This window comes from Ptychodera flava, chromosome 20 (genome assembly GCF_041260155.1).
Source record: "Ptychodera flava strain L36383 chromosome 20, AS_Pfla_20210202, whole genome shotgun sequence".
Lineage (NCBI taxonomy): Eukaryota > Metazoa > Hemichordata > Enteropneusta > Ptychoderidae > Ptychodera > Ptychodera flava.
In genome coordinates, this window is record NC_091947.1 from 6,907,083 (window position 1) to 6,924,595 (window position 17,513).

The 17,513-nt window shown below is 38.8% G+C and overlaps 1 protein-coding gene across 1 annotated transcript in view; it reads right to left on the reverse strand.

Annotated features, from left to right (window-relative positions):
- Positions 1-677: 677 nt before the first annotated feature.
- Positions 678-17,513, reverse strand: part of LOC139119882 (metabotropic glutamate receptor 3-like) — a 46,923-nt gene continuing 30,087 nt past the window's right edge. The window contains exons 2-3 of the mRNA XM_070683818.1: positions 9,359-11,915; positions 678-2,260 (exon numbers count right to left, since the gene is read on the reverse strand). Coding sequence (XP_070539919.1) covers positions 1,769-2,260; positions 9,359-10,504 — 1,638 coding nt within the window. The 5' untranslated portion in view covers positions 10,505-11,915 and the 3' untranslated portion in view covers positions 678-1,768. The remainder of the gene's footprint in view (positions 2,261-9,358; positions 11,916-17,513) is intronic.

The following is a 17,513-nucleotide window of genomic DNA, read 5'->3' on the forward strand; positions in this document are numbered from 1 at the left end:
CTTTGTGCTCTAATATCGTCAGAAAATTAAAATTTTAACGTACTGCGCTCTGCGATAACGACATCTTAGACCATTACTGTTTATTACAACAGCTTCATGTCACCATGGTAACCACGTTTTTCAATTTAGCTCGCTCCGTGACGCTTTTAGCAATTACAGTCGCCACTGACTGTGTCAATGCCGTTGCCTTTCTCCATAGACACTTTTCCCGACCGCACTGACAAAAATAATTCGAAAAGCCACTCTGCAACCCAAATTTTCAAACCTAACCGATGGATGTGTAAGTGTAACACGACTGCTTACTTTTAGTCATGTTTTGCGCTCTAACTACGCATTTACGCTATTCGCACCCTATGCACCTTTCTCACGGTTTTTGTAAGATTTGCTTAAGAGGGATGTCCTTATTTGTGAATAACTAACTGAATGAATCAATGAGTGGGTAAATGACAAACGATTAGACTATATTTATATTTGATTTAAATGATCTCATATCATATCAATGCTATTTCCAAAAGCATTGATAAATAACATTTATTTGACGGAATGTGTAATCTAACTTCGAAAGTAAAGTTTTCTGGTAAAACTAAAGATACCATCTGCGTGACGTTGACTTCCAACAGAGAAATATATACCGTGGATAAACTTGCAAGACATAATGTGACAGCTGACATACTTGTGAGGCTTCTATTTCAGTCTTTATTTTATTACCAAATATAGAATCACAGTTCACAATTGTATGACACATCACCACTAACCACACTTATAAGAAGATTAAAGTTAATACTTTTTCTTTCACAAATTTAAAGGGAAGGGGTCGTCCCGTCTTCGGCTGCGCGACTTTCTTGAAATAAATGTCGAGCAACTGTGAAGTAAATTCAGCATTTGATGTTCATAGTTCACTAGTTCTGTAGCTTGCTGATCAATGCAAGACTTTGCCAAATACACTTAGGTTGCGTTCCCTCGTTTATATGAAGCTTCTTTCGACGCGGTAACCAGTTTCTGTACATCCGCCATTTTAAAATTTTGGATTTGCGCAAGGGATGTTGAGATATTCTGTGCAGACCCATTGGGTCCCTTGCTCACAGTTGCAGACGGGACGACCCCCTCTTCGAACCTGACTTTAGGTACACCAATCGAACATTATTAATATACATTGACCCTGTTACAATCAGTACTTAAAGGAGTGCGTGTTACCGAAACTCACGCAATGCCCTGATTGTTATGACAACACAGTGAGCAACTTGAAGCAGTTCCACAACGAATTGTGAAGGAAAATCGACGTGAATTTACTGTGGGTCTAGATGGTCAGGAAGATTTATTAAACAAAATAAACAAGTATATTGTTAAGAAGGAATCTGTGTACATTCTTTCATTATTGATCGAGAATATAAACATGGAATGTATGAATTGTATAAGGTTTTCCTCTTATATCACGCACTGCGAGCATGTTCTATTTTTACGCGAGCTCCCACCGCACACTGCCATACTTCCCTGGCGCGTGTCTAATAGGAAGTACCTCCTGTTCGTGTGCGTGCGTGCTCTCCTTCGAACGGAACCATGGAAATGCGTTATCGCGTTTGTGACATAAGTTTCTGCGTCATGACAATGCTTCCGCGAAACTTCCTCTTACGATCAGGTATCGCTTGTTGTTGGATTTCGGAAGGTAATGATCAGACTGAGATACGTTTATGAAACGGTTGACACTTAAAATGAATAACCCTGTAGTGATAATTATTTTAAATCCAGTGTAACACACTGGATGTCTCTGCTAGGAGCGCGATGATTCAACCGTCGAAAGGTGAGGCAGTGGTGACACTCTGTTTCCCGCCACGTACGCGTTTATCGTCGTCCCCGCGCGCGTGTCTTCCTCCTTAACGTAGTGAACAGCGTAGAGTTTAGGCACGTAGAGGCATACCAATGTGACGGAAGAGTTCAGTAGAGTGGCGAAGGAAAGGATGGCGACTTTGTACGAGGAGCTGTTGACGGTGATGTAAGCGGGGATAAATGCCAGCCAGATAACCAGGGTAGTGTAGACGCTCAGCGTAATGAATCGCGATTCGTTATAATTGTCCGGCACCTTGCGCGTTTTAAAGGCGAACCAACAGCAGAGTACGATGAGCAGCAGGTTGTAGGTGACAGATGTGATGACCTCTGACCCCTTAATATTGCAGCTGAGTTCCACTCTTTTGTCTCTGGTCGAAGAGGCCTCCAGGATAGCAGCCGGGTGTACAACCATGGCAAAAATACCACTTATGAGAACCTTTGAATTATAATTACAAAGAATCATTAATGTGAAATCCCGAACTTTGGGAACTTTATGGTTGCGGCCAACATCTTAAGTCTACAAAGAACAGACTGTCTCAGGTTACCAAGATAACATCTCTCTTGTATGAGTAACCGTCACGTAATTTGTGGCGTGTTCTAATTTACCTTTTACAAAATGTAAAAAAATTCGATTTTGAACACTGATTTTAGAATTTATCTTTAAAATGCACCTGCCGCACGGTGCATCATCCCCTGGGTATTGTCACAGTTGTATGTTGATAACACAATTTGCTTTATTGACATTGTCACTTCCAATTAGCCTGCAGCATATTTAACAGCAAAAAGACAAGCCCACGATAGAAACGTACATGTGATAAGCCAACAGAATTTGACGGGCCTTTACTGAGAAAACAACTCCCGAGGCTCCGTCTAATCTTCGCTGTATTGCTTGCAAGCACTTGTCTGGCTTATCTAGATACAAATTATTGCTCGATACATTGCAGCAATATCAATTCACGCAATGCAAGTATTCCGTACATTGATACTTTTCAAAACTTTTATTGGGTTAAAAATCTGATCGCGTAATTGTTTGATAAAATTTGATAAGTTTACATGATCCCTGTGGAAAATAACACCACCTTTCCACAGTTTCCCCGATAAAAGTCCCGGTCTACGAAGGCACTCAAGAACGCTAACTCGAGCATGGTGGGCTTAGCTTTTATATCAAAGCTTCGTTTAGGGTAAAATTGTTACCTTGGTAACATGTCATCACAGGAATCATGGGTCATGCAAGACCGTTTTCCATTTATCAGCAAATGTGAGCAAACTCCTTGTCGTAATCACATTATTTTCTGTTGCTACGTAAGGTACCTTGTCAGTGATTTCGATTAGTCATCATGTGAAATTGTCAATTGTTCCATTTGTGGCTTTCACTAGACTTACGAAATTCATCCTACAGTACATTACAGCATCGCTATTTCTCGATATTGGCAACTTTTATCTGGAAAAACTAAAAGCTACGACTGCGTTTCGTAAAGATTAACTGTTTTGAATTAGTTGACAGCAAAATGGAGTGCAAGTGAATTTTCATTGAATCCTCCGGGTATAAATTTTATGATTTCTATTGTAGAATCTAAATTATCAGACGATGTAATGCATTCCGAATCAAGAATTGCTTGAAATTCTTTCTGACCATGATTTATATTTCTTTTTTCAATCAATGCCGCTGTAAATACGTTTCTGCATCCCTTTGTGCTTACAGACAAAAACTACCAGTATTTGAATGCAGTCCATCTACTGGATATGCATGTGCTGCAACCGTAAAGCTGACATCAGGATGGATGTATGGTTGCAGTTGATGAAGTCAATGTATTTCTGGATCCTTTTCCGAAATGCTTTTCAGGTACATTGTGACAAATCGCGTATCCTCACGATTTCTCCCAACTGTTTCGTTGAACGGATACGCTTACACTTTCTGCCCGTTTGTTTGCGGGATTGTGCGTCGGAGATGAGCATACACGGCACTGTATAACTGTTACACAACAGTATAAATACTTTTCTCGGAGAATGGATCACAGAAGAAACCTTGCATGTAGTCTCCGTGTTAACTATGGCTGACGCTGTATGGATATATTGGCAATGACGGAGTTATCCGCTCGGTCGCGCATAACAAGGGCGCGACAAAATTATTCGGAACAGCGCCTCTCCTTTAATTTTACTGACAAATTGGCATGATTCGCGTCGTAAATTAATCATTCTTTTCTAAGATTAACCAAATGGTACGTCTTTCGCTCGACCGTGACACACCAATTCGGCAATTTCAATCGGGTGATCGATTTCATCCTTAATTGAGGAAACGCTTGGTTAATTTTGTTTCATTATTTAACAAAATTCACATTTGATGTAGGATATAGGATCGCTAGTATATTCTTAACCTGATGTTAGATATGTTACTTATAATCAATGATGGTCATACAATTGTAATCCTTAGATTTCCGCGACGTTTATTACAATCACTGTTACAGCAACGATACGATAATTTAGCTGTTCATCCAGAAATCGCACAATCTGATGACGTTTGCTCGTACGGCTAAAAGTTACAAAATTGAACACACTGACTAATGGAAACACGACACACAATTAGCATTCAAGGCGCCCTCAGGCTAAAGCCCTTTTTGACGAAGATTGTTGCACTTCTCTCATGCTCTACTCATAACATGTTTTCACACTTAAAGTTAGCTAAGTCTAATATTGATAAAAATATTCTAGTATAGTCTTTGTTCAGAATGTTATATATTATAACCCCCCAAAGGGGACCAGTAGCCAAAGGGCAGGTGACCATTAGCTCTACGTCAGGAGCGCAAATGGACTCATAGCCTCGAGGGTACATAGTCTCTTTTTGGGATTGTAATGTTTTTATTACATTCCTCTCAAATAATTTTGACTCTATTTTTTATGCAAATGAAAATCATGTGTTCGAGCTCCATGACGAAACTCCTTAAAAATGTAACGATATTCATCTACGAACGGCGCATGAATACATTTGAATCACTGTTATGCGGTTTCTCGATTTTCCTAATAACTTTGTAAAACCCGAATTTCCTATGCAAAACGTGTAATTTGATAATTTTAAAATCCTGAACTTGTCAAGTTGAAAATAGCTCCGTTCCTTTTTCAGTCAAATGATGATTATGCGGCTCGCTACGTCATTAACAAGGTACCATAAACATTTTATTAATATGAGGTGCGCGATGTTCGATGGAATAGGTATGTTATTATAATTTATTCAGGCGTTTCCATTTTAAAAGCAGACGAATACATTAATGAAAATGATTCTTTTCATTCTAATGCTTATTCCTTTCTCCCCTTAAATGGGAACCCTTCATTGCGTTATCGGTTTCTGATACAATCCACTATTCTTTTAATAATTGTCTTACGGTGTGCGAATCGGCGGCTCGACCCCTTTCCCCTGAATCAATGAAGTACATTTCGCATGTTGTAGTTTTATATGACTCTACTCCACTCAGCTGGCATACTAATAGGAAGTGCTGCTGGGGTACACGTGTTAACAGTTAGTCAGACCAATCAGAGTTCGGAGGGCAACGCTCAAACAAATGATGTATTACAGGAACTAAAACCTAGGTAAAATTTTTAAGCCTATCAGACTGATAATTTTGAAGGCATGGTACTGCAGTGCTCTGATAACTAATGAGGCATCAATTAGAACTTTTCAGTTCATCTTACTTTTAAAAGAAAGTCGTTCATTGTCGGCTCGGTATAATACAAGGGAAGTGATATCGTAACGGTAACAGGAGCAAAGACATTATTCCTCAACCGAAAATGTCCTGCTATAATTATTAACTATTTATTAAGAATAGTTGTTCATATACGGCATGTCACCTTGGTCACATACAACAATGGAAACGTTGTAAGTCCACGAACATTCTTGTGAGAAACCAACACTTTCCGTCACATTGTCTACCTGTTTCAAAATCTAGGGACTGACATACCTAACGCGTAACGAGAAAACATAGCGATAAAGTCCAAATACTATTAATGAGTAAGTGTAATTCTTAGTTCACGCAACTTGAAGGGAATATTATAGTTGTCTGACATGGCTTGTTAAAGAGATATTTTTATCACCGACCTGTTTTTGTTTGACTGCAATAATATCGCACTGCAGATAAGCGGCTTACGATACCCCTGGGTATACTTATGTACTTATGAAAGTAATATGCCAGGAGAGAGTGAAGAAGCATTTGATCCCTTGAAGATGGGATTTAATTGTAAAGCTTCTGTTACCATCAAAAGGTTAGGTAAAGAGGTTAGAAACTGAAACAGTCTGACATTGGTAGGTGTTCTGTCCTGTCATTCTGGGAGAATCTAAAATTGCCAAAATACCATAAAACCTGCCAAAATGTCGTGCAATATTCTGTTAGAATTCTGCACGGTGTCGTCCGAACAGCACGCTGAATGCTTTGATCTTTTTGAGTTCACAAAGTATAGCAAACACTTTCAGGTGATACTCTCAGCTCTTATTCCAATCCATGTGAGTAGAATCTAAGAGTTTTTACCTGGTGATGATGTTATTTTGCCTGGCGAGTTAGAATGCTGCGGTGGGTATCTTGTTCTCAACCTACACCCTATCATATTCGAAATGAGTATTAATGTATACATAAAGCACCATTATTATGTATCTTTCTGTTTGCTGTTTTGCAAATTTTATGCAAAGACGGAGAAGTCTGATCTCCACCACTCGCCCTGTTTCGTGTATATAGGGGCAAGCCGACAAATCTAGCGTGGTAAAAAACCTACACTGCACTTTTCACGAAATGATAACTCACAAAGAAACTAGTAAAGACCCGTTGACGAAATGAGTTAAATGATGTGTTTTCAGTCACTTTTCAACAAAGAAACAAAATAAAACACACATAAATAAATAAGTATTGTATATGAATAAACCAACAAATAAATGAATAAATAAATAAATAAAACCCTAATTTATCTATATCAAATGAAGGGGATTTCCTTGGTTTCATCTCAAAAACTCTTGGCAGGATATGGTGGGAGGAAAATATTAACACTTTCCTTATGGAATGGCCAATCCCAAGGTACAGAAAGTGTCGTACTTGTCGCTATTTCCTGTTATCATTTAAAGCTATCGTAACCGTACCAAACGTTTGTCTGAATTTTTCGCAGGAGACACAAGCCAGTCAAAGTGTAAAGATGATCAAAACTTCCCTTCAGTCTGCCGATTGATTCTGTTCACATGTTGTTATAATTAGGTTGTGTTTTACGATCTATGTAAGGAGTATTTAAGATTGTGCTAATCTGTTAGATACATGAAATCCGATACTCTTCCCGTATAGTGACCACGGCACAATTTTTGTTTAAAAATTTATAAATCAGACTGAAAAGCATAAGGTTACGTTTAACAAATACTAGTATATTCATATTTTTACATTTCATCGATTATTTTCATAAGGGCATTACATTGATACATGAAGCTATAGGCCTATTTGATGGATGATAAACTTTCAAAAAATTTGACCCTACTTTTATCATAAATATTTTCCGACTTTCAAGCTGACCACCAACCAAATAAAACCAAAAATAATTGTAATGGTTGCGTTCCTTTACGTGCTTTAAGTACTGAATAGTTTCCGTTATATGTGCACAAATAAAATAAACCACGCATTTTTCCTATTGGTTTTAATTTATGTTTAAGGTAGTATGCGCCTCGAAAGTGAAAGACTTAAACTTTTGCTCAAACTTTCATCAGGGACTCTTTCCATCATTAACTTTCAAAATCAAGAATAAAAATTTGGGTTTAGCGTGCAAATTTTGTTAGTAGAGAAAGAAATACCCCGAGATTTACCAATATTTGAAATGGCCGCCATCCCTGTGTTAACTCTATGAAGAAAAATAAAATAATCTATTTTCGAAAACTAGGACGGTGAAAATTTTTTCTTTTTATGATGAGCCTCCACAGGTAGTATATCAGAATGAATTGTTAAAGTTTTAGAGTCCAAATGTTTGTCCCCGATGCGCATTCTACCTTAATAAAGATCTATAATGGCGCGAAGGTCACAGTAGGTCAACTATTTTTTGAAATCATTGTAGCACAAAATTCACAGCCTTGCTGAACGCACTTAGGGTAGCCATACATGTTCAGGGTAAAAATTATTTTGGGACTAAAACTTTCCACGTCACAATTCGCGTATTGCTTTAACACCTTTTACACTTTTTTTATAAAAACAACACCCCCCCAAAAAAACAAACAAACAGAAACCCAAAAACATGGCGTCCCACTTGCTCCCACTTGATGAAGACTTTTTACCAAAAGAATGTTAGGCACGATGATACTGCTGTGACCTGATAGCTTTCTCTAGAAGATCTTATTCCAGATATCGTACCATTGGAAATATTCCAAAGTATAAAGAGATAACTGATTTCTCTTGTTATCGAATATCAGGCTAAAAGCCCGATGTAAGATTAGTCTCAACCTCTGGCTGCTTACCAAGTTACTATAACGGCGGATTCAAAAGGATTATTGATCACGTTATCTAATACATTAATGAAATTTGTTTTCCCCACTGCTGCTATTTCGGTGGCTTCACCAATGGAGATTATTCGATGATTGCGCAATTTGTGCAAACATAATTCTGCAGTCTTGAATTACGTATACAAAATAAAAGTCATCGGCTGTCATATCGACATTTCAATTGATAAAATGGAAATTGAATGACTTAAGTGGTGAAATAATGTCCTTTGCGACTTTCTTTTTTTCCGAAAAAGAGACCCAACGAGACATTCTATGGGAAAACGTTTAGAGACCGGAGCGAGAAGGTGACGCTTTCTCGCAATCGGTAAGAATCTTTTATCATTCTTACCTCTCTCAGTAAGAATTTTTTAATTGTCACTGGTGAGTAGTGAGAAGTGCACTCCTCAGTGAGAATCAAGTATGGTAACAGATTGTCACCAGTGAGACTGGAAATTTTCACCAAGCACAGTGAGGATGGTTATTTCCACGGTGAGAATGTATCATATTCATCATTCACTGGTGAGATTCAACCAGACTCACCGTGACATTGGTTAGAATCAGCCAGACTTGTTGTTCACCGGTGAGAATCAATCTGGTTAATTCTCACCAGTAAATAACGAGTCTAGCCTATTCTCACCAATGAATGGTGATTATGATTGATTCTAACCAGTAAAATTACCATTCCACCAGGCTTGGTGAGAATTTCCAGTCTGACCGGTGAGAATCTGTTACCATCCTTGATCCTCACCAAGGGGTGCATTTCTCACTGCTCAGCAGTGAGAATTCAAATTGTTTCACTGACAACAGTGAGAATAACAAGAGATTCTAACCAATCGCGAAAAATCGTTACTTTCTCTCTCAGGTCTCACAATTTTTCCTATAGTGAGAGTGGGGGGGGGGGGGGGGGCTTTATCGTCTTTTGAGTGTAATTTTCAGCAAAATATGTGAACCCTTCAAACGTACGATGTATTTTTTTATAGAAAACAAACAGACAACTTCGTAAAAGCTACTATCATTGCTGCCTGCTGATGGTTATAAAAGTCTACATACCTGAATTGAAAGTATGAAGGTCGTTATAACCACCTGTGACGTCGGTCCTGTCATACTGGGTCGTTTCGTAGACTTCTTGCCAGCTGTAAAGATTCGATAGATCCGTATAACTTTGGTCAGCATCGGAGCGTAGGTCATCGTGAAGCAGAGCATCAGGCCTAGTCTGACCATCACACACGTTGCCAAGGTTGGTTTGGCCACAAATACGAAAACCATTATGTACGAAAAGGTGACGCCAAATAACATGATGAAACTCAGCTCGCGACTGGATGCTTTTATCAGAGGTTTGTTACGATGTTGAATATAGCCGCAGAGAGTTACAATCGAGGCCGTAAGTCCGAAGACGGTGGCACTCAAAACAGTCACGGCGATGGGGTCCTGCCAATTAATGAACGTCGGAGGAATTGGGTCGCAGGCTGTGAAGTTCTCGTTTGGCCAGGAGAGAGGGTTACATGCATGGCACCGGGTGTTGTTGAGGATGGGTATTTCGTTATCCCTACATTGGAAGCATTCCCAGCAACAACCGTCTCCATGAAGTATCATTATGTGACCCGGTAAGCAGGGATCGCTGCAAACAGACCTGGGGACTCCATCGACTTGCTCGGGTACGGTCCACACAACTAGCTCATCGAACATCTCAAGTTTATTGTCGGCCAATGCATCCCAAATACCGACGGTGACTTTCTCGTACTTTCCGTTCGTGTATTGTAAGTTCTTCACCACATATTTTCCCATCAGGTCGCCGTTCTCATCAAACTGAACAAGTCCGCGAGTACCGTTAAAACTTGTGTTGCGAAGAAGCGGCAGCAGGTCCTCCCCGTCGGCTTCATAGAAGGCGTCGCACCCACCTTCGTCCACGGCACAAAGTTGTTGTCGCAACTTTTCTAATGCATAACCGTATACGTACACGGCGTCGATAACAGCCGATATACCCATGGTGGAGCTGAAACCTTCGACGTACTGTTCATCACATTCCTCGCGATTGGAGTCATCACAATCCAAATATCGGTCCCAGTATTCCATAAACCAGGGATTCGAACCTGTGTTTTCTGGAGTCAGAGTCCTGAAATATTGTTCGTATTCGAGAGACTTCATGTTGTACAGTTCTACGAAAAACCCACCGTAGAGCAACCTGTTGGTTGTCATGCGCCGCCAGGTTGTACCCCCAGCCGTCGCTGGCGACCCAAATGAATCTGTCGGTGGCGTTTGCTCTTTTGACCGCGTCCAGAACACGATTTGCCATGTAAGTAACCGAAAACATGATTACTACTCTTGCCTTTGGGTACTGTAGCAGCGTGGCTACTATTCTATCGAGCTGTCGTTCGTTAGAAAAACGAGAAACTTCCTGGGAAGAAGCGATGCAAATGTTGTACATTGCAGCCTGTCTTTTGAGTTCTTTAGCGCCGTTCCTGCCGTACGATTCGTCCGAGTTTATCATTGACACGTAAGTCCAACCAAAGTACCGGACCAAGTCTATCATTGTGCTGACTTGCAAACGGTCGGGTGGAACGGCGCGTAGATAGAACGGGAAGGCGTTTTTGTCTGAGAGCTCATCGCTAGTCGCCATGTACGTAATTTGAGGCATGTGATGGAGTCCGAACACTCGGCTGACGGCGGCGCTCACAGCACTGCGTCGCGGACCGACGATCCCTTTCAGTTTGTGCCTTTCAGGAGTATCGCTACAACCGGTTTCGTTGCGCAGGAGGGTAAGTGTTGCTGCAAGAGTGACATCTTCGGACACGCAACTGTCATAGATCTCGTACCCAATGTTGATATTTCGGAGTATATCATCTCTGGTGTTGATTTCCTCGATGGTGTAAACCATCGCTTCTATGCGATGAAGAACTGATATCGAATCCAGTTTGACGCACTGTCTGTCGGCGTCGAAAATGTGCAAATTTAGTAACCCGCCCAGGATCACATCACCGTCTTTCGCGTATTTCAGTTCTGTCAAGTGCGGTACATGATCCGCTAGTGACGGCAGACACGAAAACATAATCAAGGACGCAATCAAATTGAATACGCATCGATGAGAGATCAGCTTTTCCACAAAGGTTGCCATCATAATGTTTTACTCCCTCGTCTACCGTAGTGGTCTTACTGATGACTGAAGAACGTCAACAACGCGTCGAAGTCACGGCATCCGCGAGATTTGCTGTGTTCTACCCGTTCATGAACTTCTAAATGAAAGGAATGGAAAATGCTCTTGTCCAATTTATAGCAAGAGTCACGTGACCTAGGCCGTCATCGAAAAGCACACTCATTCGATGATCCGCGCGATGTTCGCCTGTTGCGACATTTGATCCTTTGAACCTTTTGTGATGAACTCACTTCAAACTGATATGCTCGCTGAAAGACCCAATTCGCCAGAGCAAGTTTGAGTCCCAATGGCAAGATGTTTTTCAAAATTTATTCCAAAGTTAACGGAATCCAAGTGTTTCATAGAAGTCCTCTCCGATTGAGTCTCATACAACATTCACGTTGACCTCCGTTCGTTTTCAATGTCGCTATACATTGACAAAGTGGTTCTTGTGTACTGATATCTTCGTTTACTGACCTGTGGAGAATAGGAACAACAATTAGTAGTAAGAATTCTCTATTGTTTGTAATACGGTATAATAGAAATCAAATGTGAGTGTATAGGCATAGAAGGTATTTCCCTACAATAGGAACTAAAAATGACATGAAACTGCTCCATTGTTTCATTCAGTGCGCAGTTCTTTGTAAATGAACACTTCTGCTTTCTCTGTCAATATACTTGTCTTATTATGATAAGGATCTCTAGCAAAACTCATAAAGTTGAAGCAGTCATTCCTGAGATAAAATAAAAGGAAAATTTGAAATGTCAGTTAAATACATGATGTTTATTGTTTATGATTGATAATTACCCTGACAAAGGACTTGTATGAGCGATCTTGGATAACAAATCAATGTTCACGCCATGATTGTTTTTCGGCGTCCTTTATCTTATTGTTGCCATTCAACATTTAAATACCTTGCTACCAACATAATTTGTGGTACATTGTGGCACGTCAATATTCAAATTTATGAGTTCAATCAGAAAATGGAAACTAGGCTAATAATTCGTTTTAAACATTTTCGCTGTGTTCATTGAACCGCATGTGAAAGATTGGGCCAAGTTGCATAACTGTAACACAGCTGTTTGGTGGGTAAGTCATTCCTCAAGGACTTTCAAAATACCTCATAGAAAGGTTAATGCGCAAAGGGGTCATTTAAACAACACAAAATGCTATAACCACAGTCCCTTGAGAGTAGAGAGACTGTGATATGACAATTTAAAACAAGATTTACTACAAGAGCAGTATATGCAAATCGGATTTTATTTGAGATGGTTGTTTTAATCGCATATAGCATTTGATGTTATGTATGTGACTGATAGATGCAGTAAGCCCGGATTCTCCACTACTTGATACAATTCAGTGTAACCTGGGTTTCTACACCACTTGTCACAGTTCAGTTTTGTCGAACCTTGGGTTATTTTTCGTCCTTGCCTCCTTTGGTTTGCTAAGACTGGCATCTTCTTTAAATTATTCACCGTACGAAGGTGTAAAGTTCGTTTCAATTAGTATTTATAGGTACAATCACTTATAGACGTCATCGCCCAGGATACTGCTTCTCCAATTTCTAGGTGAGCTGTAAAGCGATAGAGAGGATCGTCACGTTTTGCCGCCCCTTTTCGTATTGTCGAAGCTCGAGGTTTTAAAAATTCCTTTGAAATGTTGGATTTAGGCAAATGAAGAATCTTCCTATGACAGATAAAATGAATTGAAATGATCATACAAGTTCAGATTTACGTGTCATGATTAGTGATGGGGTCATCAAGTTGCCAGGTAGAGAATCAAACAAACTCGTAATTCATTATATAATTAATAAAGCAGAGCACAATTAGCATCGCTGTGGATGTCGCAAGGCGTGTATATATTTGCATGCAAACGGGCTTATATTGTTTCAATTAATCATTAAGCATCAAATGTTGTGTTAGTGACCACCGGGTGCTTTAACTTTTGATGTAATATTTTTAAATTCTTCGAGGAATAAGTTAATTGTTTAATAAATGCAACTTTGACCCCTCTTTAATAAAATAATATTAGACTGTCACAATTACGTTATTTCCGGACCTTCACAAAATGAATGGTGAACATTTCTATTGCTCTTAGTTCTAGCTTTAATATAGCTATTTATTTGTGTCTTTGACAGAAAAATGAAATTTTATGGCAGTCGTGTTGGATTTTGCATATGAGGAATCTTTCTATGATACAGTTATATATATTTGCAAAATCTTTCATAAAATATAGAGTTTCGCAGACTGATTAGAAATCTTTTATCTACGGCAATTACAGCCTTGACATTTATGCAAATTAGGCCCTGTTGCACCATTGCACCATGATTATACTATGAATTTATAATTTATGACACCTTTTCAAACTGAAAGGTGAAGAGATGATTTCTTTGATCCCAGTTGTAGGTTAAATTTAATACCAGAAAAGTCGAAAAATTTTAGTGCCAGAGTTCCCCTTAGTGGTTTCAAAAGTATAGTCTCACTTAGTGGTCATTGAAAGAAGGGATAAATTAGAGAAAGTCTGTGAGTAACAATGAGTAACATCATTTTCAGCGCATTTGATGCGATTGAAAAGTGCAGACGAACGTTGAATATGTCAGTTGGTGACTGCTAAACGTGCAATGAGGGGAAGATCGAATATCAAAAAGATGTTGTTGTCCCATCATATATATATATATATATATATATATATATATATATATATATATATATATATATATATATATATATATATATATATATATATATATATATATATATATATATATATATATATATATATATATATATATATATATATATAGATATATATTAGATTGCATAAAAGCACAAATACCTTGATTAAAGCAGCTCTATCTGTCGATGTTGTAAGGCAAAGTGTCTTTTGGGCAAAGACTGTATCAGATTGTTTTTAATTCTGTATTTTTGAAAGCTCTTTTAGTGTTTTCATTTTTTTGTATTGTTTGATGATGCGGGCGTTAGCTGTTTACTGTCTTGTTTTTTTTTGTTTTTTTTTTACATTTGAGCAAGTACTCGAAATAAAGATTATATTATATATATATTTATCACATGAACTGGCCCGTATCTCCACCTGTGTGACGTACACCAGCACAGATAAGAAATCCATATTACCCCTGTTGTACGTCATCAACCGGAACTTTTTTCCTGCAATGGTACCGTTCGTCGACGCGTCGCAACACAGACCGATTTGTCATGATCGATGCCGTGCTTCCGGCCGTGTTCATGGAATTTTGACAAAAAGGTGACCCGGCGCGATAAATCCAGATATGGAAACATAGAAGGCATGTCCAACGAAATTCCAAGTCGCTAAAGCTTTAGCTATTCCCAAGAATCGAATGAGGATACCATCGATCATTTGGCTCAGTAACGTCACTGCTCCAGTCGTAAGGCTCAGTGTGGACGTCGTCGTACCTGGCGATCGCCAAGCGACGTCATACCTGGCGATCCCGGTTGGCGATAAACCCTAAAAGATACACCTCAACGAAAGTTCAACTTAATAAATGAGTACCGTATAATCTTCGGGAAAGCGACATAGAAGGCACAAGCATAAAGTCATTCGAACAACGATAAATTTCCTTCATCCCACAAATTATTCCGTTGTTTCTCGATCGAGATCAAACCTGCAGCGGAAGGCTGTAGTGAAGACATATACAGCTGTCGACCTGTAGTCCTAACTCTGCAGTGCAGCGCTGTAGAATCTGATTTATTTCGAAAGTTGACTCAGACAACACTCACTGTACAACAGAACAGAGTTCCCATCAAGTAACAAAATTGAGATGCACCTACGGGAGATACGTCAAAGTCCATAAAACGAAAACATTGACGACTGAGATGGCCACCGGCGCGGCGGAGACCGGTGACGTACGGCAGTGCCCACAACAACAAGCGTACACTCTGTGTGTCATCGATCTGAATCTTTCGGGCTCGCTAAGGTATTTTAAAAAGCACAGCATCTCTAAGAATGATAACTACTGTTTCGATAGTGCCATTGTATTAACTTCATAAATGTAATTGTAAATATTCTAAATAACCCAAAATACTATGGCTATCCGTCGGTAGCACGGTACGGTGAAAGCTATGATGGCAGACTTGCCTTGGCATCGCTCCAGCGCGAGACAATGATTGACACGCGCACGTGACCGAATCCGGATGTCTGATTGGTGGAGATACCTTTCGCTGTAGCGAAATTTCAGCTTAATCGGATTTATGAATGAAAGTATACCTGTAAACATTTGCACATCTCCTGGGTGACGGGCCGCTTTACTCGTTAAATGAAAGTAATCCGCGTAAATAAACACAAAATCGCGATAAAAATCATGCAATTTGTTAAAATAATTTTGATCCATCCACATCAAAGAAAAATAAGAAGACTGTTCATGTGATAAATATATAATCCCATGGAATTTTTCTCTGTTTGACGTCATCGTATACTCGTGTTTTTCGCGGAGCCGCACAACTTCTCGCCTTCGGCTCGAAGTTGTACGGCTCCGCGAAAAACACTCGTATACGATGACGTCAAACAGAGAAAAATACCATGGGATTATATATAATTATATATATATATATATATATATATATATATATATATATATATATATATATATATATATATATATATATATATATATATATATATATATATATATATAAAGATTGGAACTAATTTAGAAGAATTAGATCTTTACATTTTTCACATATCTCAAAAGACGATGACATATTCACCTAGGGAAACTCTTGAGTAAGAAAGGCTGGTTTTCTTTCTTTACCATGCGCATGCCCCGTGTCAATGGTATTATAACATCATATATATTCTGGTGTGCTGTTCTTTAAAATTTTCATTTTATTAAAGGAATGCGCTTTCATTAAAGGATTTCATTAAAGGATGAATTAAACCGTTGCAAATGGATGTAGCAACATGGTTATGACAGTAAATTAATTTTCGACAGTTTTGAAAATCCCTACAAGATAACGTCTGCCTTTCAATGCATTAAAATGAAACCAGGAAAATATCGATAATTGCTCTTCAGTAAGTCTCAGCCAAATCTTTGGATTGACACTAAAATACACTTCCCAATTCTGCAGAAGTTTAACGATTATCTTTCTTCCAAAGAAGAAAGGTAATATTCGTCAGTTATTACGCGAGAAATTGCCTGTAAGTGAAGTGTTATTAACGTTGCAACACAGGGGAACAACTTCCAGAACAAGTGACACCTGGAGGGAGTAATAAGATAATTTGTTTCATCGTTGGCGACTTTCGGGTTCAATTACACCGATGATGCAGACAGGTGTTACTAAACGTGTACGCATTAAGACCAGTAAAATGTTTGAAACCCTGATAAAATTACGGCAGTTAAAGGTAGGAAATCGATTGTTAGGCCGAGGTGTATATGCGTCACGACTGAAATTTTAATTTTGAGATCGCGGTTCCTTTACAACATGACTTGGAGATCGTTTGCAGAGACGGATCTTGTCATACGGCATTCCCATCCTATCCTCATTAGGTTACGTGTCAGGAAACATTCTGTAATATTTGCATTGAGATGAATGAAAGTAACATCGGATAACTAAAGCAGAAAAATATACTCAAGGACGCACACTTCCCTATACAGGAGATGGACTGTCCTTTGAAATCAGAGGAAAATCGGACTATATCAACTCATGAACTTTAATAAATATTCAAATTTCTGCAGAATCATAATGGCAAATCCAAACAAAGGTGCAAGAAAGGTTGAATTTATGATGTCGGTCCATTGGAGGTCAAACGTGCGTGGGAGAAAAATTAAATAAGAAATCTATTCACTGAATTAATTGAAGTATACGTTCTAAGTAAATTTGTATTTGTAGTTTTTGAGTAGATAAGTATGATGAAACCAGTCAGTTATTTTTCTATACATAAATTAACTCACTTTCCACATGATATTAATATCCAAGTGTGTGTGTGTCAGTGTATTTTCTGTCAATTGGCATTTTTAGATATCATAGTTTATTCTTTTGCAACAAATCAACTCCATACTCTTAAGAAGTGGCCAATGTACGATTTATATTACTTAGTTG